Source organism: Cyprinodon tularosa, unplaced genomic scaffold (genome assembly GCF_016077235.1).
Source record: "Cyprinodon tularosa strain WSP-4 unplaced genomic scaffold, ASM1607723v1 ctg6, whole genome shotgun sequence".
Classification (NCBI taxonomy): domain Eukaryota; kingdom Metazoa; phylum Chordata; class Actinopteri; order Cyprinodontiformes; family Cyprinodontidae; genus Cyprinodon; species Cyprinodon tularosa.
In genome coordinates this window covers 3,461,290-3,484,941 of record NW_024039340.1, presented here as the reverse complement: position 1 = coordinate 3,484,941, position 23,652 = coordinate 3,461,290, and the positions used below count along the sequence as shown (strand labels likewise).

At 40.4% G+C, this 23,652-nt stretch overlaps 1 protein-coding gene across 8 annotated transcripts in view; it reads left to right on the top strand.

The window, feature by feature from the left end:
- kidins220a (kinase D-interacting substrate 220a) overlaps positions 1–23,652 on the top strand; it is a 127,182-nt gene that overhangs the window by 48,798 nt on the left and 54,732 nt on the right. For all 8 annotated transcript variants that reach the window (XM_038306984.1, XM_038306990.1, XM_038306989.1 and 5 more), the window contains 8 exons: positions 212–363; positions 577–677; positions 5,429–5,614; positions 5,805–5,945; positions 9,303–9,540; positions 9,640–9,731; positions 18,028–18,172; positions 19,288–19,450. In XM_038306984.1, the coding sequence (XP_038162912.1) occupies positions 212–363; positions 577–677; positions 5,429–5,614; positions 5,805–5,945; positions 9,303–9,540; positions 9,640–9,731; positions 18,028–18,172; positions 19,288–19,450 (1,218 nt within the window). The remainder of the gene's footprint in view (positions 1–211; positions 364–576; positions 678–5,428; positions 5,615–5,804; positions 5,946–9,302; positions 9,541–9,639; positions 9,732–18,027; positions 18,173–19,287; positions 19,451–23,652) is intronic.

The following is a 23,652-nucleotide window of genomic DNA, read 5'->3' as shown; positions in this document are numbered from 1 at the left end:
CAGCAGCGACGGCTGAATCAGACTGCTTCGGATTAAACACTAAATAAACAACAGCTGGTTAAATGATTTCTACTCAAACACTCATAAAAATGTAGAATCCATAACAATCCGAATCTTTAAGGTTATTGATTTGATGCTAACTATTTAATCTGTAATAAAATCCATTTGATTTGTGTTAAAAACCTAACGTTCTTTTTCTCCTTCCTCTCAGGTTCCTGTTCACCGACTATAACCGCCTGTCCAGCGTTGGCGGGGAGACCTCCCTGGCTGAGATGATCGCCACGCTCTCGGACGCCTGTGAGAGGGAGTTCGGCTTCCTGGCCACCAGGTTGTTCAGGGTCTTCATGAACGATGAGATCAAAGGTAACCATGGCGTCTTAGTCGCCACAGCAAAACTCAGATTATATTGAAGATTAACGTGGTAAAGGAGGGAGTTCTTCTTTAAGCGGATCAATATTGCTTCTCTTTCCTGTGGATCGTAACCTAAAATATTCTACATTTTGTGGTTGTCAGGGTTATGAAATGGTTCTTTTCATCCCTCTGTCTAATATTATGGTCTGCATTCCGACTCCTCAGGTCAGAAATGGAAGAAAACGTGTTGCCTTCCGTCCTTTGTGGTGTTTTCCCTGACGCTGATTTGCCTGATCAGCGGAGTGGTGCTGTTGGCCATCTTTAAGGTAAATGTTCTGGGAATTCATTTAGCTTTTTATCCATTCGTTCTTTTGATTGTCAGAGTTAAAGCTGGTTCTGAAAGGGTTCAAACCCCTTCATCGTTTTCCTAATTTATTAAAAACGACATGCATGTATTTTTAAATACATTTACTTAATTCAAAAATATATTGTGCAAAGTAGCAAATGTTTAGCACAATAAATGTATTGTAGAAAAAATGTATCTTAAATATTCATAACATAAATCTTGTGCAAGTTACACAAATTTTTGTGATTTTTTTTTCTATCAGTAAAAAATGTACACCTGCATATTCAGTACAAGTGCAAAAAAAAAAAAAAAAGTGCTTCATTTGCTGCAATATGCTGTTAAATGAGGAAGTTATGTCCCCTAAAAAGCCGCTGCGCCTCGGGGGCTTCCTCAAAGTTCTTTTCCTGGGAGCAAGTTATTTACTACTCTTAACTCAAACTGGGTAGAACCATATAAAAAAGGACTATAAAAACAAGTTTATTCCAGATCAGGTCGTTACCAGGACAGAGAAAATGCTTGGAGCTGCACAGCTGTGGGCTCAAAAATCACGTCCGCGAGCGTCCGGCAAAGATTGAGCCCCGAACAACATCATAACCTGCTTCTTATAGCTCATGAGTCTATGTGTTGGATGATGTGGATGTTTAACTGTCCGTATCAGAAACTGACACACCATCCATGCCCAAGGATTACAGATAGCTCTCCTCTATCAGATCGGCTCCAAGATGTTCCCATATCCTGTGTATTTTTAAAAACACGAAGGCTGTCCTGATTAGATGACCTCCGTACACACCGTGACATCCACAATGTGAAGGAAGGCCTTCTACTCTCTCTAATCTGGCTAACAGAATAACAATGCACATGATGTATAAATAATAAACCTAACAATGCGATTTATCAAACAGTCAATAAGGGATATAATAATATCCAATAATCATAATAATCTTTTGGGAAGTAGGTGGTTTGTTAGCAGCAGGTGTTGAGAGCCCAGTTCACGTGGATATAATGCAGTAAAACTCACATACGGCTGAAAAGATCGACCGGACCGAAGTCTATAGTAGTTGCAAAAAACAAAGCGGAGTCCAACTTTTTTTAGAGCGCTTGTCGTTTTTCATTCTACAGTTTTAGTAGCGCAACCTCTGCAAAGTATTTTGGATCACGCACTTTAAGCATGTTAAAAAGCCAGGCTTCTCTACGGTGTAAAGTTCCTGGGTGTCCACATCTCCCAAGACCTGTCCTGGGACACCAACACCACGTCCCTGGCCAAGAAAGCCCAACAGAGACTCTACTTCCTGCGGAAACTGAGGAGAGCAAGAGCCCCGTCCCCCATCCTGCACTCCTTCTACAAGGTCACCATCGAGAGTATCCTGACCAGCAGCATCACCGTGTGGTACGGAGCCTGCACTGCAGCCTGCCGCAAGACACTGCAGCGCACCGTGAAAGCAGCTGGGAAGATCCTCGGTGTCCCCCTCCCCTCTCTATTGGACATTTACCACTCCCGCCTGACCCGCAGAGCCACCAGGATCACAGGTGACCCCACCCACCCACCCCGCCCACAGTGTCTTCATCCTGCTGCCGTCCGGGAGGAGGCTGCAGAGTCTCCGGGCCAGAACCAGTAGGTTCAGAGACAGCTTCTTCCACCAGGCAGTGAGGATGCTCAATTCCCTCCCTGCCCCCCCCGACACCCAAATACCCCCGTCCCCCACTACTTCCTCCACATCAGGACAGCTACTCTATGCACTATTTGCACTGTTCGCACTACTGTTTGCACTGCATACATCTGAACTGCTACTGAGTTTACTCTGCCATATGCATCATTTGCATCATTCATGACTGCTACTCAGCTCATGCTACCATTTGCATTATTTGCACTATAGCCACTGTACTGTGCAGTAATAATACTTGCTGTACATGTTACAGTTACGTCGTTTACATTGACTATTTGCACTAGTCATCCATCAGGACCACTGTAATGCTACTTTGTAAAAATTTACCGTTACACTTCCCATCTGCACATTTGTAATCTTTTTTAGTATTTAAACTAGTTCATTGTTAGATTTTTAGTTATCCGAGCAGATACCTATATTTATTTTTATATCTTAGGTTTTTATTTCAATTTTTTTTTTTTATTTTATGCTTGGTTCATTATATTTTATTATGCACCGTGGGGTTGAGAGGACTGCAATTTCATCTGTGTTGTATGTTTACCATGTAGCACATTTGACAATAAAGTTGAGTTGAGTTGAAATGGGCACCATGTCCATCCCTAAATAAACGGCTACAGCGTCGGTCATCTGCTTCTTATCGTACGGCACTGCTTTGGAACATGAGGCGGCCAGGGTTTTGTGGTCTTTTCTGGTTGTTGTCGTGTTTGTCTTTGCCCGTGCTACCGAAGCTGTACTCCCAAAGCTGCGATTGCTTCTCCCATTCTGTGGCATACCTTTTGCCGCAGATGCTGAAACAAGTTAGTTGTGCTGCTAGTCTTGCAGCATTCCGACAAACCTTGCACTCTACTGTAGTCTGCTCCACGTCGGCCTTGTCAAAGCTGAACCACTTCCATATAATCTACGAAACACAAGTCTTTTCTCGGTACCAACTCTTCACATTGGGCAGCGGCCATGGCGCGAGTAAGGAGGCGGCGGAAGCAACGGCGCAAGTAAAAAATGCACAAGAAGAGACTTCTTCCTTTACGATATAGCAAAAAATTTCAAATCATGGACTTTTAAAATCATGAATGAATCGAATGAATTCGTTTTATCGCCCAGCCCTAGGACCAAACATAAAGTGGTATACAGCGAAGCAAAACTGAAATATGCATCATTATTTTATTTTTATTTTACCAAATGAACAGAAAACAGCCCCATGCAAAAGTATTCAGACCCTCTGGGCTCATACTTTGTGGAACCATCTTTTTATGGTTCGTCTCTACCAGCTTTCCACATCTAGGAACTGAAGTTAGCTTAGATGGAGAACGTTTGAACAGCAGTTTTCAGATCTTCTCACAGATTCTAATTGGGTTTAGATCTGGACTTTGACTGGGCCGTTCTAACACATGAATCCCAGTGATGTGCACGGTCACTTCTTGTCCACACATAACATTAAGCATTTTGGTCAAATGGATCAATTTCGTTGTCGTCAAAACCAAAGCAACTTCTTCTGCATGTTAGCTGAGTTTCCATCATCAAAATGGACTATTACTTTCAATGCCTTTCTTCTCGCTACATTGGTCGTCTGTGGACCTTCAGAGTCACCATGAGCCTCTTGGCTGTATCTCTGATCTTTGCTCTCCTTGTTCAGCTGGATGTTTAGGTGGACGGCCTCATCTAGGTAGGTTTAGGATCCCTGTCTCGGAATCCACGCTTCATACGTCTAATTCGGCAAAAGGACTGTAATCAGAGGCACATTCATGTGTGTGTGGTAATTAGGTCATTATTTAAAAAAAAATCTTTTTTAAAGGTATTGTGGAGGATTTTCAAGACTTTTCTAAAATGCACCTGCGAGAGCATGAGCATGAGCACATTTCTCCTCGTGCACGCTCTGTTTAAAAGTTTCTTTTCTCATAGCTCATACAGGCTTACTGTGTCCGAACATCCGGCCTAAATCCCTCAATCACTATATACTGTAGAGCGGGGACTATATAGTGGATTTTATAGCAAACTCAGTTAACTGACCGTTCAGAGAGATGATCACTGCTTTTTGCTCCCCGTTGGTCGTAGGACGTCTTTACGTAAACATATCATCAGAACGATTGACAATTAGGAGGACCACTTATTTAGACGATCCACCCAGAAATAAAAGATCGTCCTCTATACCTTTAAAAGTTGTATTTAAAGTAAATGTATATCCTGCTTTTTAATCCAGGGTAGAATCATCAGCAGATTTTTTTCATCTGTTTGTTCTTCATTAGCTTCAAACTCTTCTCTCTCTACTCTGACTGGATGCAGGTCCGCTGCCTGTGAGACAAAGCTGAGGGCAGCAGGGAGAGGCTGTCATTAGACAGTAACCATAGTGATTGCTTCTTTCACATCAAGTCGCTAAACTCACCGAAGACAAAGAGAAAAAAAAAAAGTAAAAGTGTCTAAAAATTCTCCACCTAAGTTGGAAACACTGGAATGAGGCTAACTGTTAGCATCATACGCTAACCAGCTTCAACCTGGTGCTTCGTTAGATGGTCGATCTTGGACAATCTGCTTTAAACTTCTCCAGCGCTTTATCTCTGTCATGTCTGGTTTTCTTCACAATGCTGTTTTCTCCTAAATATTCTCACAGAGCCGCTGCGTTCGTACTGAGACCAGACGACATGCGTTAGCAATCGCCAGGCATCTCCTAAAGGCACTTGGTTGCTCTCAAGAGAAGAGGGGGCTGAATACTTTTTGCACACCGCACTTTTCAGTATTTTATTTAGATCATGTATAACTTTCTTTCTGCCTTTCTGATTCCAATCAGATATATTTATGTTTGAGGTTTAAATGTGACAAGTTCATGGGGTGTGAATATTTTTTGTGCACCGCACTTTTCAGTATTTTATTCATATCATATAAATCTTTATTTCTGCCTTCTTATTCCAATCAGATATATTTATTTTTGAGGTTTTAATATCAAGTTGAAGGGGTATGAATACTTTTACAAGCCACTGCATTTTCTAATAATAACATCTATGGAGATTGTTTCTGTTTTAGAGCGCAGGGGGATGAATGCTCTGTTTCAGTGCAGCTGCTGTAAATCTTTCCTCAGGTGGACCCTGAAAACCGGACGGTGAATGCCGTGCTGATAGCCATGGCCAGCGTGGTCGGCCTGGCTCTGCTGCTCAACTTTCGCACCTGGTGGCAGGTGGCCGACTCTGTCCTTAACTCCCAGAGGAAGCGGCTGCATGGCGCCGCCAACAACTTGCATAAGCTGAAGAGCGAAGGATTTATGAAGGTAATCAACTTAAGTAATTCCACTCCATCAAACGTAAATCCTCTGATCTGCTGTCTTCCTCTTTTACGGGACGTTCCTTCTGCTTATGAAGTTACTGAGTTTTCCTCTCTAATACGATCAATTTGTTCCCGAAGATAAGCTCTGAGAATTAAATTTCTATGAGTTGTGCTTTTTAAACATGTGTCACCAGGTCCTGAAGCACGAAGTTGAGATGATGTCAAAGATGGCCAAAACGATCGACGGCTTCACCCAGAACCAAACCCGCATGGCCGTCATCATCGACGGGCTGGACGCCTGTGAGCAGGACAAAGTGCTGCAGATGCTGGACACGGTGAGGGTCCAACCAACCGCGGTTAGACTCCTAACCCGCCACTGCGTCATTCAGAAGAAAAACTGAGCTATTTAAGGAGACTTTAATCCTCGAGCCACACTTTAGCACCTAATAATATCCCTAAACGCACCTGTAAATACTTCACCATATTTATTTATACATATTAATTTAGGTTAGTGTATTAATTTTAAACTAAACTGATGCTTTTTAAACAAACATTTAATAATGGAATACATTGCATTTTAATTATTTAATGGAACATTTCAGTATTTGAAGGGGAACGCTGTTTTTTTTTACATTGGGCCCTTGATTTTACGTTATTACATCATGTTCTACTCACCCATATAAGTGAGTAGAACATGGTGCAGGCCTTAAAGCTCAATTCTGATGTCTGGGGAACAGGGATTCGCCTAGATGTTATGAATGCTGGCGTTCCATAAAGAATAAATGATGAACAGTTTAGTTTGTGCCTTCAAGTCGCCCATAGGAAGACGTTACCTGGATATAACGGAATATCTTCAGAACGGCTCCAAATGACACAAAACCCATATGGGTGAGTAGAACATGATGTAATAACGTAAAATCAAGGGGCCAATGTAAAAAAAAAAAAACGGCATTCCCCTTTAATTGTGTATTTTACAATTTAATGGTATATTTTTTATGTTTAAATCGTGTATTTCAGGCTTTATTAACACTGCAGGCCTTAAAGCTCAATTCCGACTTTTTTGGTGAAATCAGATTTTTTTTGCGTTGCCATTCACAATTCCAAATATATGCGACTTGTATGTGATCTCGTATGAACTGCATTCAAACAACACAAGTGTCCCGCATGCGCAGTAGAGGATGCAATGATGTCACAGGCCAGCGTGCTCCGTGCTAACGGAAGTAAACATGGATGGTAGTGCTATAGAGCATCTAGCGATTTTCTCAACCTTAAAAACACAATCTTTTCAATATGGTTATACATAAATAATGCTCTCCACTAAGGGTGTGCAAAATAATCGTCATGACGATGCATTGCGATTCAAATTTTTGTGATCTACTGCATCGATTCTTGAAGGCAAGAATCGATTATAAAAAAAAAAAATGAACAAATAAAATACATGAATGGTTGGAGCACATCAGCCAAACCAAGTCGAATACAACTTCCAGTCCAGCAGATGTCGCTGCAGATGTGTTGACGCCGCTGCTTTGTGTCACAAGCATTGCTGGCCGCGGGATACTGAGACGAGTCATTCGTGAACAAAACATGGAGGACACTGAGAAAATTCGCCCCGCGGTTCCATCACATTTTAAGTCAGATGCTTGGATGCATTTAGGCTTTAAAAACAAAGAAGGTAAAAACGAAATTGATATGACGCACGTAATTAGCAAAAGGGGAAATATACATTTGAATGTTTTCATTTCATTGGTTTAAAGGACCACTAAGGCCATGTAAACGGCACTGATTATCCTTATTTTGTTATTTTAAGCTTTATAAATCCTAAGATCTTTTTGTCAGTGTGTCCACGCCAGTAATAGTAATATTTCTGTCCAGTATTTGTTTTCATGGCAACACCTCCAAAAGTCGTTTCAATAAATACAGCTATGTATGAATTCAGTTGCATTCAGTTATGTATCAATTGAAGACACGATCCAGATCACACCCAGCCAGTCAGCCACTGGTAATGGCTGTATCTTTTTCTTACAGTGTTCAGTGAAAATATCGCGACGCATCGCGATGCATCACAATATTTCAAGTATCGTGATGCATCGTGATAGAATCGCATCTTGGCATGTGAACCGTGAATCGAATCGAATCATGACTTCTTTGCCAATACCCACCCCTACTCTCCACTTAATTGTCGGCCATGGTTGTTGTTTTTCTTGCCACTTATCAAGATGCAGAATAGTGACCTCTGTCGGGTATTAATTGCGTTCAGGTCGGATGAATGCGACCTGGCCGTTCAGCCACAGGTCGCATTTTAAAACATCAGATACGCATCAGATTCGGGACCACAGAGCCAAGTGGTCTGGGTCGCACTGGAAAAAATCTGATCTGAGTTGTTCAAACAGCCATGAAACGATCGGATCCAGGTCGCATATGGGCCAAAAAAATAAGATATTGGTCGCTTTTGACTGCTCTGTTAACATACCCAAAGAGGTTGGCCAGTCTGGTACTCTGGGGCTGTTATTCTGCACCTCTTCGATCCATCCTTGTTCCCAAACTCCAGAATTAAGTAATTAGAAGATTAAAAGGACTCTGGAGAAATTGGCTGCATACTGAGGAGGTAGTTCAGCTGTGTTGGACCAGGAGACATCTAAAAGTAGCAGGATATTAACCCTCAGATTAAACAAACATCGCTTCCTGTATTTTGATAGATGTTTTTCCTTCGTATATCTCATTAAACACATTAACCAGCTTCTAACCCTGCACCTGTTGACCCCCAGGGGTCTCCACCCCCCCTTTATGAACTCTGGTCTAAACGATCAATGTTTATATCCTAAATAAGGGTAAGCTGCGTAGAACTTATCAATAGAAAGTGTAGTGGAAGGAAAACCTCACTTTTGCATTAAAAAAAACAGCCAAAAACGCCAGTTACTGCCTGTAAATCCCAGATTCCTGCAGTTTAGCCGCCTAGATCGACTTCTTTATATCAGATAGACCAGCTCTCCACAACCTCTCTAGAATCAGCATGTTTTACTGTGAAGGAAGGAACTCTTAGTGCCTGTTCTGATCCCCGTCCGTTGCGTCCGAAGCCACCTCAGTTCACCTCTAGTTCTCCTGGTGACTGTAATCTGATTTCCTTTAGCTAAATGTTATTATTTGGTGAAGTTATCCCTGGGAGGATTCCAGCCCTTCAGTGCTCTAATGTAATCTTCTCATTTCTTTAAGCACTTTGTGTTTGAAATGTTTCATGCGGCCTTCAGAACTCGGCTCTGTATGTTCCTGCAGTGCGTTGTAGCTGCAGGCATCATGTGACGCCGTTTATGCTTTAAACAGCAGCTTTAGGTGCAGAGGTCCGCTGGCCCACGGGGTGAGCATGAGGTCGCCGGTCAAACCATGAAGGCACGGAGCACAAATTGATGTCCTGTGACTGTGGAACAATGTAGTTTAGTGAGCAGAAAGGAAATCCCCGGCCTCATGCGCTGTGCACAGAAGGCAGTAAATTTAATGGCTGCCGCTGACTGTTGCCTCGAGCCGTTAGGTTGTTGACTGATTAGATGTTAAAGCTCCTTTTTTAACGCCGTCTCTGCTACGTTGAGCAATCTGCTGTCCTCAAAGCATTTCATGTGAATCTAGAACCGTTAAAGAAACAAAAAGAAGTCTTAGGAGGGGATATAGAGCCATAAAACCGTATTAATCTTTTCTTTTAGGTAAGGGTTCTCTTCTCCAAGGGTCCTTTCATCTCCATCTTCGCCAGCGACCCTCACATCATCATCAAAGCCATCAACCAAAACCTGAACAGCGTGCTGAGAGACTCGAACATCAACGGCCACGACTACATGAGAAACATCGTCCACCTGCCGGTGTTTCTCAACAGCAGAGGACTCAGCCGAGCCAAAAAGCTTTGCTTGGCCACTCCCACCAACGGCGAGGCCATGCCAGCAGAGGGTAGGGCAACACAGAGCTCTCTACTGCATCAAAAAGAATAATTTAAATGTAAACTTTGCTAGCTGCAAAATCAACTTTTTTCTGCTGCTCGTCCTTTAGGGTGGCATGAAGACATGGACAGAAAGGTGTCTCAGAACAGCCTTTCTCAGGAACAGGCCAAGCTGGGCAGCAGGAACGCTCTCAACCGAAGGGTAATGGCTCTTCTACTCTACGAGTGCAGCTTGGTGTTTTTGGTGCAACCAAATAAGGCAGCTGGTCCCAAACACTGATAGTTTACAGCGACACAAACATGGAGAGTAGTAGAGTAATCACAGCAATTATGATTTGTGACGGAGCTGTCGTGTGATTGGGAGGGGTTCCCTCCACCCTTTTCACCAGAGACTGAGTAGTTTTGCTAAGTGCATTTCATTTTACCCATTTGACCATAGAGGAAAATCCACCATAGAGGAGAATACCCTAGCCAGAATCTGAATTTTCAATTTTGAATGTTTTCTTTTTCTCTTCAAAACGTTTTTTATCACAAAAACTTTAAGGGCATATGACTACAGAAGAGGAAAAAAAAGAAAAGAAAAAGTTTACAAGTTTTGAATCTTATTTCAGTTTTATATATTCAAAAAAGTCAGAATTCTGACTTTTTTCTCGGAATTCTGACTGAATTCTGATGCTAGCAAACATGTTAGCATCAAGCCGTAGCCATGTCTGTTTACAGACTAGCTCTCTTGTTTTAATCACCTTCTGCTCCTCCATTAATGAAATAGCATCACCAGAGACCCTTCGGCCACTTAAAAAGTCGCCTAATTCCGTAATTTTCAAACCAATGTGTTACTGGCCCTCCCAGACAACTCACATCTTTATCAGTCAAGCTCAGTGCTCCCACATCTCTTCCTAAATGGTGCCCTTTCAGATTAAGATCCAAAATTCTGAGATTTAAGTGATAATTCTGAGAAAAAAGTTGGAATTCTGAGATTTAAATGATAATTCTGAGAAAAAAGTCGGAATTCTGAGATTAAAGTTGGAATTCTGAGATTAAAGTCTGAATTCTGAGGAAAAAGTGATCATTCTCGTTTTTTCCCCATATTAAACTGAAACAATATTTAAAAAATCAGTTAACTTTCTTCTTTTTTTCCCTCTTCTGTATGTGACTATGGAGGACCAACTCTGCCATATTTAAAAATAAATACATAAATAAATAAATGCTCAATAATTATATAAGCATACAATTAATTCCCAACAAAAATACAATAAACAAATAAATGTAAGTAGAAATTAAATTATAAAGTGAGACATAAATGTATATAACTCTTATATTCTTCAACTTTATTTTTTAATTACTTATATTTTTAAGTATTTATTTATGTGCATGTTATAATATTTTTGTCTGTTTTATTCTTCCTTTGTATTTTTTTACCTTAGTTATTTATTTGCCGCTGTTTATTTCTCTCTGCCCTTTTTACATTTCTGTATGCATTTCTGTCTCATTCTGCAAATGAGGAGGGGGCGTGTCCTAGAGAGTCAAATTCTCTCGGCATAGCCGTGTGTGAAGGACCGCTGGCTATGATGGCAATTTTTTGTTGTATTTGGCAAAGTCCACTCACGTTCTAATGACTTCAGACTCGACATCAGACTCTCCTCCTGTAGATTCGACAGATGTAGTAAAATGCTAACCAACACGCTTCACACACGGCTATGCCGAGAGAGGGCCGCTGCAGATGGGCTGTGGTTAGACCTGGCTGCCGTCAGCTTCGGAGCTCCGCTGGTTGCCGCGGTCCTCTCAAGTTCGTCACATTTTCTTTTAAATTACGCATTAAATCTGTGAATGGGCCATATGGTGATGCTTAAAAGTATAAGGTTCTCACCTCAAATGATCTTAAAACATACTTTAATTGAACAAAAGCAACAGAAAAGAGAACATTTAACTTAGTACTCTGAGCTCTGTGAGTTAAGAAGATGGACAGCCAAGCCAACCAATGAGCAGAAGTTGACTCTCTAGGACACGCCCCCTCCTCATTTGCATAATGAGGTAGAAATGCATACAGAAATGTAAAAAGGGTAGAGAGAAATAAACAGCGGTGAAGAAATAACTAAGGTAAAAAAATACAATGGAAGAATAAAACAGACAAAAATATTATAACATGCACATAAATCAACACTTAAAAATATAAGTAATTAAAAAATAAAGTTGAAGAATATAAGAGTTATATACATTTATGTCTCACTTTATAATTTAATTTCTACTTACATTTATTTGTTTATTGTATTTTTGTTGGGAATTAATTGTATGCTTATATAATTATTGAGCATTTATTTATTTATGTATTTATTTTTAAATATGGCAGAGTTGGTCCTCCATATGTGACTGACTGACAACAAACTAAAGTCAAATATTTATACTAGACTGAACAGAAAATTCAGACTTGTTTAAATCCAGCTGTGAATTATTTACTGGTTTTTATCATCTTTTATAATAGAGTAAACTAGAATTTATTTTCATTTCCCTTTTTAAATAAATGATTTTAATTTATTCTCAGTCCCTGAGTGACAGTCAGATAGTTGAAAATTGACATTTAATGACAAAAGTTATGATAATATTTTATGAAGGTTGAAAAGTTTCTTAGTGTTGGTTTGATGTAATTTATTGGACTTTATTTGGACAGAATAACATAAAGGGATGTCTAATAGTCAAGGTGTTAAAAAATCGCACCGATTAGAGACGTTTGGATTGTTTTAAATGAATGATGTAGTGTAAGCAGACTGGGTCAGTGATAAAGAAGGACTAAGCCCACATTTAAAGACAAAACATGTTTAAATTCCTTTAAAATTGTATTTTAATGTTAAGGAAATCTATTTCCCCAGCTGTACCTGGTCTGATGTTCCCAAACTTTTTGGCCTCAGCCCCACAGAGCAGCATCAGAATGGTCTCATGACCCAAACTATTGGTTAGAATACAAACAAATCTTTAAAATAAGACTGTTAACCGTTGGTGGAATAGTGATAAAAACAACCAACGTATTTGATATTTAGCCAGTTATTTCCTCAGACTCTGGTCCATAGATACAGATGTAGCTCTCTGTTTGCAGGGGCGGGGGGTCGGGGTGGTGCTGGCAGGCCTTGAGGCCTCGGGGGGGGGGGCCATACATGGACGAGGTGTCCGGTGTGCGGCCAGGGTTCCTGCTGTAATTGATGTAATGGCTGTTTATCCTTCCTGCTGTGTTGCCACAGCCTAATGACAAGGCCTAGCAGCAGTGGGTCCCTGTGACAAAACACTGGCACCAGGTCTGCTGGCAGGAGGCTAAGTGACTCTGCTGCTTTAGCTGATGCCGTCCTCCCTCCTGTGAGACCCCCCCAACCCCCATCATTACTATTGGCTCTTTGTTGGAGGATGACTTCTCTGTGAAGTCTGCATCTTTGCAGGAGGAAGTGCTAACTAAAAATAGGAAGAAGTGAAAAAGACAAATAGATTTATTGTTTTCAGCTTTCAAATGGATTTTCCATTTTGCAATGATATGCTGTACATGTGTGGGTCTAACTTTTCAGCTTCTCAACTCGGAGCACTTCTGCATATGGACCATAGACATTAAGCCCCGCCCCTCCCACTAGACACATTTGACAGGTTTATTTAGTTCTGCTCTTGTCATACACACTTTGTTGCAAAATTCGTTAATAACACAAAGTTAGAAGCATGCTGGTTATTAGACTTATGCTTAATAAACATAATCAATGGATAGGAAAAAAATGAGGAAAATATTCTAGAAGTATTTCTTTGCACGTTTTGTAGCATTGTCTGATAGTTTGCTAAAGACATTTAGCTCGTCCACCTGAGCAGCTTAGGATGGTTATTTATGCAGCGGAGGTGTCTTCCAGACATCGTCCTTTTGGTGATATTGACACTGACGCTGATGTTTCCCCTGCCTGGCAAACTTGAGCTCTGCTGGTTCCTGATCATTTAACCCAGTGGTTCTCAAACTTTTTCTGTCATTCCCCACTTTGGACAAGGGGGAATTTTCAAGCCCCGCCTGTCCCCATCGCCCCAACACAATGCTAATGAAATATTCAACAATCTTAAAATGTTCCAATTTTATTGAAGTAACAAGTAGTATCTAAATACAAATCTACATCAAATAACAGCAAGCTCAAAAATAAAGAAAATAAAAATGCAGCTGTGTCAAAATTTGTATCAAGCTCAAAGATAGAAAAAATTAAAGTGCCACTCTGCAATCTGTTAATAAAAGAAAAGAAGGGAAATCCATCTGGCAAGACAGGTCTATTTATCCCTGCATTAGTGGCTGCAATGAGCCTGTTTTGCATTGCAGTTTCTCAAAACGGGGTTGCAGGCTTGATACTGCCACTCTCAAGCAGTGGCGGCTGGTGAAAAATATTTTTGGTGGGGCTGATATAGCCTAGTGTATGTCTCCAACTAATCCGGAATAAGAATTCAAATAAACAATTGGACAATACATACAATTTAACAGTAATGATTTAATTTACTATATAATAACAGTAACAGTGATGATTTGGGTCACTGTGACGGGGTTCTTTGGCCTCCAAGAATCCAGGCTCAGTCGGGTTACCGGTGTTGGTGATTTATTGAGCTCAAAAACTCAAAACAGGGTGCAAAAGAAACTAAACATACAAGATACTCTGGGCCTCAGCCTCCCTCCAGTTACCAGCAATGTAACAAAGAAACAGAAAACAAAAATTGCCGCTTTTCTTCCCACAGCCCTCATTAAATAGTTTAAGCCCCTCACATCAGGCTCTCTTATTTCTGATTTCTTCTCATTAATCAGTTTTGTCCATATATTACCTCCACAAACAATTGATGTAAAACAAAACAAATAATTTTTACAACTTAATTCTTTTACACAGATTCATTGACTTATTCAATTACACCAAACGGGGTTTGAACCCAGCAAAGACGCAGCCAGACTGAAGATGACAAGTCCCCGTAGCATAAACACGTACACCCCCCCCCCCCCACACACACACACACACAGACACACACACACGGCTAACCCCACTGAAATATTAAGTGTGCACCCTCAATATGCCAGCAGGTAACCAGGACAGCTTGTGTGTTTTAAGTTCATGGAGCTACTGGTCTCAGCGCGAGTGTATTGGTCCTCACAAACACAGTATAACAGGAATGTGTGTGTGGCGCGCAAAGTTAGAGAGGTTGTTTTAAGCGACGAGGTGGATTCGTCACAGTCACAATAACCATGACATGAAATGTTCATATCCTACAACAGGGATGTTCTTCTGGCAAACGGGTAGATAAATAAGGATCTCACCGAATTTGGTGGAAGCTGCATCTCGTTCGTTACATTCGCCATCTTCCCTCTAACTGTCTGCACCTGCGCTTGGGTTCAGAAGCCTGTTAAAGCGCAGTATTTTCAGCGCCCCAATACCATAAAGTTCCGAGACGCTGATTGGCCATTAAATTCACCTAGCAATAGTACATGATTGACAGATTCTCTGCAAATGTGGGTCAGTCTGATCAGCGCCCCCAGAACAGAGACGGTAGGAGTCTGTCTGTGGAAATCCACAAATTAATGACAGTAGATAGGGAAATGTAGTTTATATAATTTGTTTTGCTTATAGGTACACAGTCTAGAGAGTAAAACTGAGATTTATGAGTTAATTTCTAAAAATATATTTTACGTTTCTCTCTTCTTATCAGGGAGGGCGGTGCCCCAGCGCCCCCTATGGGCCGGCCGCCACTGCTCTCAAGTCATGCTCAATGTTCTGCTGAGATCTGTATTTTGTTTTCATTGAAGCAACAGCTGAAAAGCCCATCTCACAGAGATATGATGTGGCAAAGGGAAGAAGAATGCACACAGCTCTCTGCCTGATGAGTGGATACTCGCTCTCCACTCCTAACCAGAAACATGAACATGTGGCTGTGTGAATCAAACGGCGTTATTTATTTAAGATAAAATATTTCAAATTCAGTTATTTATGATCAACCTTCGCCGTCAATCCCGGCGCATGTGCGCTTTATTTGCAGTCTGGACGCTAAAGTTAAACATGCTGTGTCTCTGCTCTGACTGCAGCGCTGATAGGGACTCCTGCAATAGCGGGGGAGAACGGGGTTGGGACGGAGGAGGCGCCCCACGGCAGCACCTGCCGCTGGAGGACAAGAAAAGGAACGATACGTGCTTTCACGTAAGAGTCTCCAAAAGGCGCTAGATTTGTTTTTTTGAAAAAGAGTCGCTGGAGGGGTCTAAAATATAGCGACAAAGTCGCTGAGTTGGCAACACTGGGGCGCGAAAGTTTATTCTGTTACAAATAATATGCCGACGTCACGTCAATCATTATTTTGGCACTTCAGTTCCAGGTGAAATGTTTCTCATATCTAATGTTCTTTTAATTAGACTGCATGTAGGCTAGTAATGATTACTTTGTGGGTTTGATTGGTCTAAAAAGCGGCAACATACAGCTATAAGGACAGTTTGCTCTCACACGTTCTACATTTATAGTCACACAACACACACACACACCGGAACTTGGCGCGCCCCACCTGTCACGTCTCAATTCCCCACCAGTGGGTCGCGCCACACACTTTGAGAACCGCGGATTTAACCCAATTTGCTTTTATGTGAGGGGAACATGTTTGGGTCAGATGGTTGAAATTTGGACCCTGTTTGGCGTTCCAGCTGGATAATGATCCGGAGCAGAGCCTATAACTAGAGCAGGGTTTCTGATGGGTCATTAAAGAATTTAAAAAGTCATTAAATTATTATTTTTTACATTCATTAAAATGAAAAAAAATTTTTTATAAAAATAATCTTGTCACATATATTGTATCAGATATAAATAGTTCTGCATGTTTGCACGGAACTGCTTCCGGTTGATCGCAAAGCTTTATGTTTGGAAATGTAGCTTGATGCGGAGAAAAGACTAGAGAATGGGGAAAATGTTAATTTCAACAAAAGTTGCAGAAAAACAAGCAATTCGGGACATGGCTGCAGCCTTCCCATGCTAAAGATTACAAAGGATTTTTCTGGGAGATATATATATATATATTAGGGGTGGAACGATTCACAAAATCCACGGTTCGGTTCGATTCACGGTTTCTGGTCACGGTTTTCGGTTCGGTTCAGTATATGTTGATTGTTAAACCGAAATCCCATAAAGATTTATGAAATTAATGAAAAAATCCCCCAAAAAATAATGGATTGTAATTATTTTAAATGATCCGGGGAAACCCTGGATCATTTCCGCATGTTTTGCTGCTTTGAATTTAATCATCTGGCGCATGCTCTCTACGATCTCCAAGGAACTCAGAGCGGAGCGGACGGGAGCCACAGTGGAGGCTGTAGGCTTTGCTTTGTGCAGCCGGTCTCGAGCGCAGCGGGGCGGAGCGCTGACGGAGTATGAGGGATTTCGGGGTTAGCATGACATGTTGGTCATGTTGCTGTTAGCATAAACAAAACGTGTTGCACAATGCTCGCACACTGTTGCACTTTTATCCTCAACTTTCTTTCCGCCGTCATCGTAGGTCACTCTAAATGCAAAGTGGTCCCATACAGCAGACCTATAAAGTGCTGCTGGCGCGTCTTCCAACTCCTGTTCTTTCCCACTCACCATACCCACACAATTCTCCACAACAACTGATTTTTTCTGCTACACCCGGCTACGCTGCTTCACTTCTTCTTCTTCTTGTTTACTACTGGTGGTTGGCTTTGGTCGCAGTACCGCCACCTTCTGCTCTGGAGTGTAATCGCGTTGCCTATGAGAAAAAGGATCAGGGCATGAACCGAACGAAACACACAGTCGAAACGAACGGTTCGGACGGTTTTCATAAATCGTCCCATCCCTAATATATATATATATATATATATATATATATATATATATATATATATATATATATATATATATATATATATATATACATACAGAGACACAAAGACACAGAGAGATGGACACACAGAGAGAGAGACAGGCAGACAGATGGGTACTTGGTGATGGCATTAATATTATTTCTAAGAGCATTTAAAATTAAAGTCACTCATTCCTGTATATAAACCCTGTAGAGCGTCCCCTAAGGGTTCCCCTGCAACTTTTTCCACTAATTGAAATATCTTTAAATCCACATGAATTCAACAGACTGTAGTAAACAGATAAATGGAGGCAGAAGATGTCTTTCAGTCATCAATGCACACATTCAGTGACACACAGGAGCTCTTTCAAGCTGGACACCGTTTCATTCACAACACCTGTCCCATCAACCAGGAATCAGAAATACTTTAATAATCCCAGGGAGGGATTACTTTAGTTACATTACTCCATCTGTAATAGAGTGACTATAGGACCAGTTTGATTTAAAAGCTTGCATTCAGACAACTGTTTTAAACACAAGACTGGATCCTGATTCATGTTTAAACTCCAGGCCTTGTAATGCGGAGCGCTGTGGTTTTATGTCCTCCTGGTATCAGCGTCTGTGATCCACACACTTTAAACCAAACTTATTCTGATTCTCCTGTCCAGGACACGTATCGCCGTCGGCAGATGCAGAGGACCCTCACCAGGCAAATGTCCTTCGACCTGACCAAGCTGCTGGTGACTGAGGACTGGTTCTGTGACATCAGTCCGCAGACCATGAGGAGGCTTCTCAACATCGTGTCCATCACCGGTGAGGACGGGACCATTGAGCTGCTAATGAAACTAAAAGTTACTTTTTTTTTTACACAACTAAATGCTATAAAGGAGTGCTCTGAATAAAAGTAGTTTTTATTGTTGAAAAGAATCCTGGGCAAATTTAAATGAAGTTAAAGCTGTTTCTGTCAGGTGTTACTGTAGAGTCCTGAGGCTGTAAGTACGGAGGGTTAGAGAGGACAAAATTAAATAAATAAATGTACCATTTAATGATTAAAGGTATCATTTATTTATTTAATTCATCATTCAGTAATGAAATGTGCCATTATATAATTAAATATAACTTTTAAATAATGATAGTATTTTTTAAATAAAGTAATTTATATAAAACAAATTGATAGTGAAATGAGGAAATATTATTTAAAAAGTAGTAATATTACTTAATTAGATAATATTAGCGGGCCCTTTTTATTTTACGGTACATTTATTTATTTCACTATACATTTATAATAATATATTTTATGCTTTATGGATTTATTTCCTTTTTTCCTTCTTAACCCTCCAAAGCTAAAAAGGTAAAGTTTTAGAAATACAGTTTCAAGATGGTTGGAATGAGCAGGTCTGCTCTAAGCTGGAATATCTAAGAGCACAGCCATCGTATCAGCCTGTTACTGTGCACTGCAGGTCAGCTAGCTGAAAGGACGCAGTCACACTTTCTCTTTTTGCAGGGGCCGACATAGATTGTTAGCCAGGTGATCATATGTGGATGTGATGCAGCATTAACTGTTCCAAATAATTTACTTTTCTATTTGTCCGTATATTAGCCCTTAACTTAAACAACAAAAAAGGGTAAGTAAATATTTGTACTAATATACCAACATTAAATACATTTTACTGTATTTAATGTCTGGACTTTATGGCGTCTAGAGCTGGACGCAAGAGCTACTAAAACAGGAATTATAAACGTGCAATATTCATCACAAAATGAAAGTAAAAGAAGTAAAAAGGACTATAAAGTTCAACTTTAACATTAGCATTACAGTAAGAACCAAATATATAATGTTTAATGTACAAATCAGATATGGTGAGGGTGATATTCAGGTTACAGTGGAGCAGGTGTGGAGCCTAAATCGTCTGCATGGGTGTGGACAGGTCGTCTGCTGCGGGCCAATCAGATCCTCTTCAACTGGGACCGCTTGGCATCGTGGATCCACCTGACGGAGGAGTGGCCGTACAGGACGTCATGGATCATCCTGTTCCTGGAGGAGGCTGAAGGAGTGTCGGATCAGATCACACTCAAGACCGTCTACGAAAGGTAAACCCTTCCCCCCACAAACCGCAGAGGTTCCAGCTTTCCTGATGCTCCTTTACCTGCTCTTTTTCAAGGTGCCTCCTTAGTTTCAAGGTTTTTATAACTTCATGAGTTCAGTTCAGTTCTAAAAGGAAACTTAATGTATGTATGCGTTTAGGGCTAAAAACAATCATATTTATTGATTGTTAAGATTAGGGATGCACGATATTGGGATTTTTGCCGATATCCGATATGCCGATATTTTAAAACTCATGTAGCCGATAACCGATATCGATACTGATGTTAAAGCTGGACAAAAATAAGTAGTCACTGAAAATAGCAGTTTTGTTATCCATTTCTGACACTTTGAAAAATAATATACTCAAATATATTTTCATATGCTGATATCAAATAGATTTTTAAAAACGCGGTATCGATCTATTTTACTTTCAAAATCTCGTAAAATTTCATCGTTCTGTTACAAACTCTCGTGATATTTTGCAAATTCTTGTGAGATTTTGTTAGTAAAATAGATCGATACCGCGTCAATATATCAACATATAAAAATATGGCAACATTTCGTGAATTTTCGGGGGATTTCGTAGCATAACGATGACATATAGCAATATTTCATTAGTAAAAGAGATTGATATGGTGTTTTTAAATGGCAATATATCAGCATATGAAGATATTGGGATATTTTAATGTATCAATATTGTTCCCCTCGTCTTTAGAAGTTTTTAAGTCTGTAAAAAAGAAGTTTTTGAGGAAGAAGAAGTAGTATATAGTTTTTTTTAGACTTTAGAAACTCAGAAGCTGATCAAATATCGGGTTAAATATCGGTGGGGTGGCCGATGTCCGATATTCAGTTTTAAGGCCGATACAGGCCGATAACGATAGGGGGCCGATTATATTGTGCATCCCTGGTTAAGATAACCGTCAACTAATTTAGTAATAAATTAATCATTAACTGGAAAATAGACTGTAAAACATGCCTTTAGCTGTCAGAGCAACCCACTTAGAGCAGTAATTATATCTAAGTAAAAAAAAAATATGCAAACATTTTGCATTTAAGATGAAAAAAAAAATTTTTTTGTCTGTCAATATGTTCTGTCAGGAACTCAAGTGAAAAAGTTTTAGTTTCACCTGGTTTGATTTCATGAAAAATCTTTAAGGAACCTTTGGCTATCTGATTATTAATCGATTAATTGAAAAAAGAATCAAAAGATGAATCGATTTGCAAAATAATCCTTACTTACAGCCCTACAGGATCTTCATTAGATACACTATCTCTTAGTATTGTGTCTTTGTGAATTGGAAGGGAAATGATGCTCTGTAGGTATTTTTTTTCCTAAAAAGTGGGGTGTGCATTTATACCCGACTCCCCTCGGTTAAAGACTCACATTTACGATCAGAGCTTAGCTTCCCTTGTATCTTTGCAAACCTTCTTAGTAAACTGGATCCGACTCATTCATGTTGGATAGAAGACATCCAATCTGACTGAAACGGATCTGGAACATCACCTACTCATTTGGATTTAGGTCTATAATTTAATTAGAGGATTCAGTCCAGCACATCTACTTTGATCAAACCCTCTAATCTAACCTCTGGATGATTGTTCAGGGCGGTTCTCAAGCTGGAAGGAGAACCTCCACCACAGACTCAGGTCTTCTACAGGTTTTTATCCAATACTGTTCTGGATTTAGCTCCATCCATGTTTCCATCAACTCTCATCAGCAACCCACAGCATGACACTTCCACCACCATGGGAATGGGAATACTGAGATCAAATTCAACACAGAAGGACAAAGTCTACTGATTAGGGGACTTCTGATGGGTGGCTCTATGCTTTTCCTCCACCTTTAAGTGCCCTCTTATTTTTCACCAGTAAACGTTGAGAAATTAGCTCTAATGCCCCAGACAAGGGGTTCCCACAGTGGGAGCTGCAAAGAAGGTTTTCATTTCAGGGTGATGTAATCTCTGAGGTATATATGGAGGCCAAAATACAGCATAAAAGACAAATGTAACTAAAATAAATAAATAAATGTACCATGAAATATGTCAATGTAATATTTATTTATCTAATATAGGATATGAATAATAAATATTGCGAATTAAGTGTAAAATACAAGATTAAATGTCCAATTAACGGTCAAAGCTTCACCTTTTTAATCAAAACTATTATTTTTCAAATATACTACATATGCAGCATGTCTAGAGTGGTGGGGAAAAAAAGTATAAAGTTTATAAAAGATATAAATAAATGTTTGTTTAAAACTTTTTCGATGGGTCCAAAAAACATGCCAACGGCGACGCGAAAGGTTTCTGCACCAATAGGAATAGTAGGTTGAAGTCATATGATTCAGAGCTCAGAAGTCGCCAGATGCTAATAGCTCATTGATTCAGCTGGTAAATGTCTTCTTCTCTGTGCTAGATTGCGCAGATTTAAGCTAACAAAAGCAAATCAAAACAAAGCAAAACCAGAATGAACGTCGATCGAGCTTTGGAGCGGATTTGTTGTGGAGATAGTTATCGGCTGGCAGAAAGTGCAGAATTAGACTGTGTGAGAGCAAGAGCGCCACTTACTGGCCCGGAGGAATTAAAGTCGTAGGGAAGCGGCTGTTCCAACCGTTGCATTTCCGAATTCTCCCAAGTGGAGCATGACTTTACACGAGTAGATAAAGTGAATATGATTGGTCGATTATCAAGGGGGCGGGATTGTTGTGGCAGAAGGTTTGCAAACATGTTTGGTTGTGGCCGGTTTGTGGGAAGCATCTTGCTAACCAGTTAGCATTTTAGTGCTAGCAGGTTCCCAATGGGAAATTCCATTGGGACCAAGTAGCACTAATTGGTGACTTAGAAACGACACTGTCAAGGAACGCTATGGACAGCGGAAACATGCAAGAGGAGGAGAGTTTAGTGTCGGAGGTCGTGGATGAGTCTCCTCCGTCATCCAGTTTTTATTTAGAGGAGGAAAGCGGGGACGAAGATGTTGTGGAAGAGGACGCCAGGGCGGCAGAAGCTTGGTTTGGTGTAGAAGGCTTCCAGCCGTACATGTTTGAGCCCTTGCCTCGCAACGCTGCCAGTTCTGTTAGCTCTACGCCTGCCGAAGACACAGACGTCCATCCCCGTGAACACTGGGACGCAACTCAATGGGAAAGGAAAGAATTCTGATTTCAGCAGTTGCGTATATTAGCTGCGACATATGAATCAAGATGCTATGACCGAAAAAATTTGATTGATGACCCTTGATATATGATTGGCCGAATTTAGGTGTTCAGGCTGAAGTATAACTAACTGGCCTGCAACTTTTGGGACAATATCGTCTGATAAAGATTACATTTATATACATCTTCAAACCAGAATTAATTGATATTTAAATATGATTTCACTACGACTTTAAACGTGATGCTATTTCCATAGAAAATAAAAAAAAAATTGATTTGAAATAATTAATTAAATGATTCAATGTCATTTAAAAATATTTGAAATTAAATATCAAAATATATAAATGAATATTTATTGAAGTAATTCCATGTATTTTAGGAGGTTTCCAGGCTGTTGCATTATTTTTGTGAAATATTTGGAAACCTTTATCTCAGATCTGTTGAAAATGATTTTAGATTGAATTTAAAGTATAATTTTGTGCACTTTCATTTGCAGAAAACAGAGCCTGATGTTGGTAAATATAACCAGCAGGTGGCAGTAGTGGACTTCCTTTTCAAAGCACATTATCAGCGTACAATTAGTTGGGAGTTTGATATTAATTGGCAGCTGGCAGATTTCAGTAATTGATCACATAGTTTAAGGTAACAGCAGTTAGTAGCATGTAGAGCTTATTAACAGATTCACCGTGTGGTTGGGGCCCGGGCCCCCGTATGACTTTTTGTCCATTTGAGGTCAAGAAGGCTTTTATGTTTTAGTTGACTGCCTGCAGTCGGGAGGGGTGGGGGTGGACTGAAAGAGTCTCTGGGTTTAGGAGCTGCTGTGCATCAATCTCTGGCCTTTAAAGGTCGCACTCTGTCACAATACACTAGCGCCCACGACTCCTGCGGCGGGGATGTGTCACAGACCGTTACTGTCAGCTACTCGGCTCCATCCCCTTCAACAAGCTTCCCAGCCACATTACATGCAGTTTGTTTGGGCTGCAGAGAGCCACAGATTTTTGTAATTACATTGCAAGAAGAATTTCAGCCTCCTAATAAAGGTGGGATACTGCAGCAGCC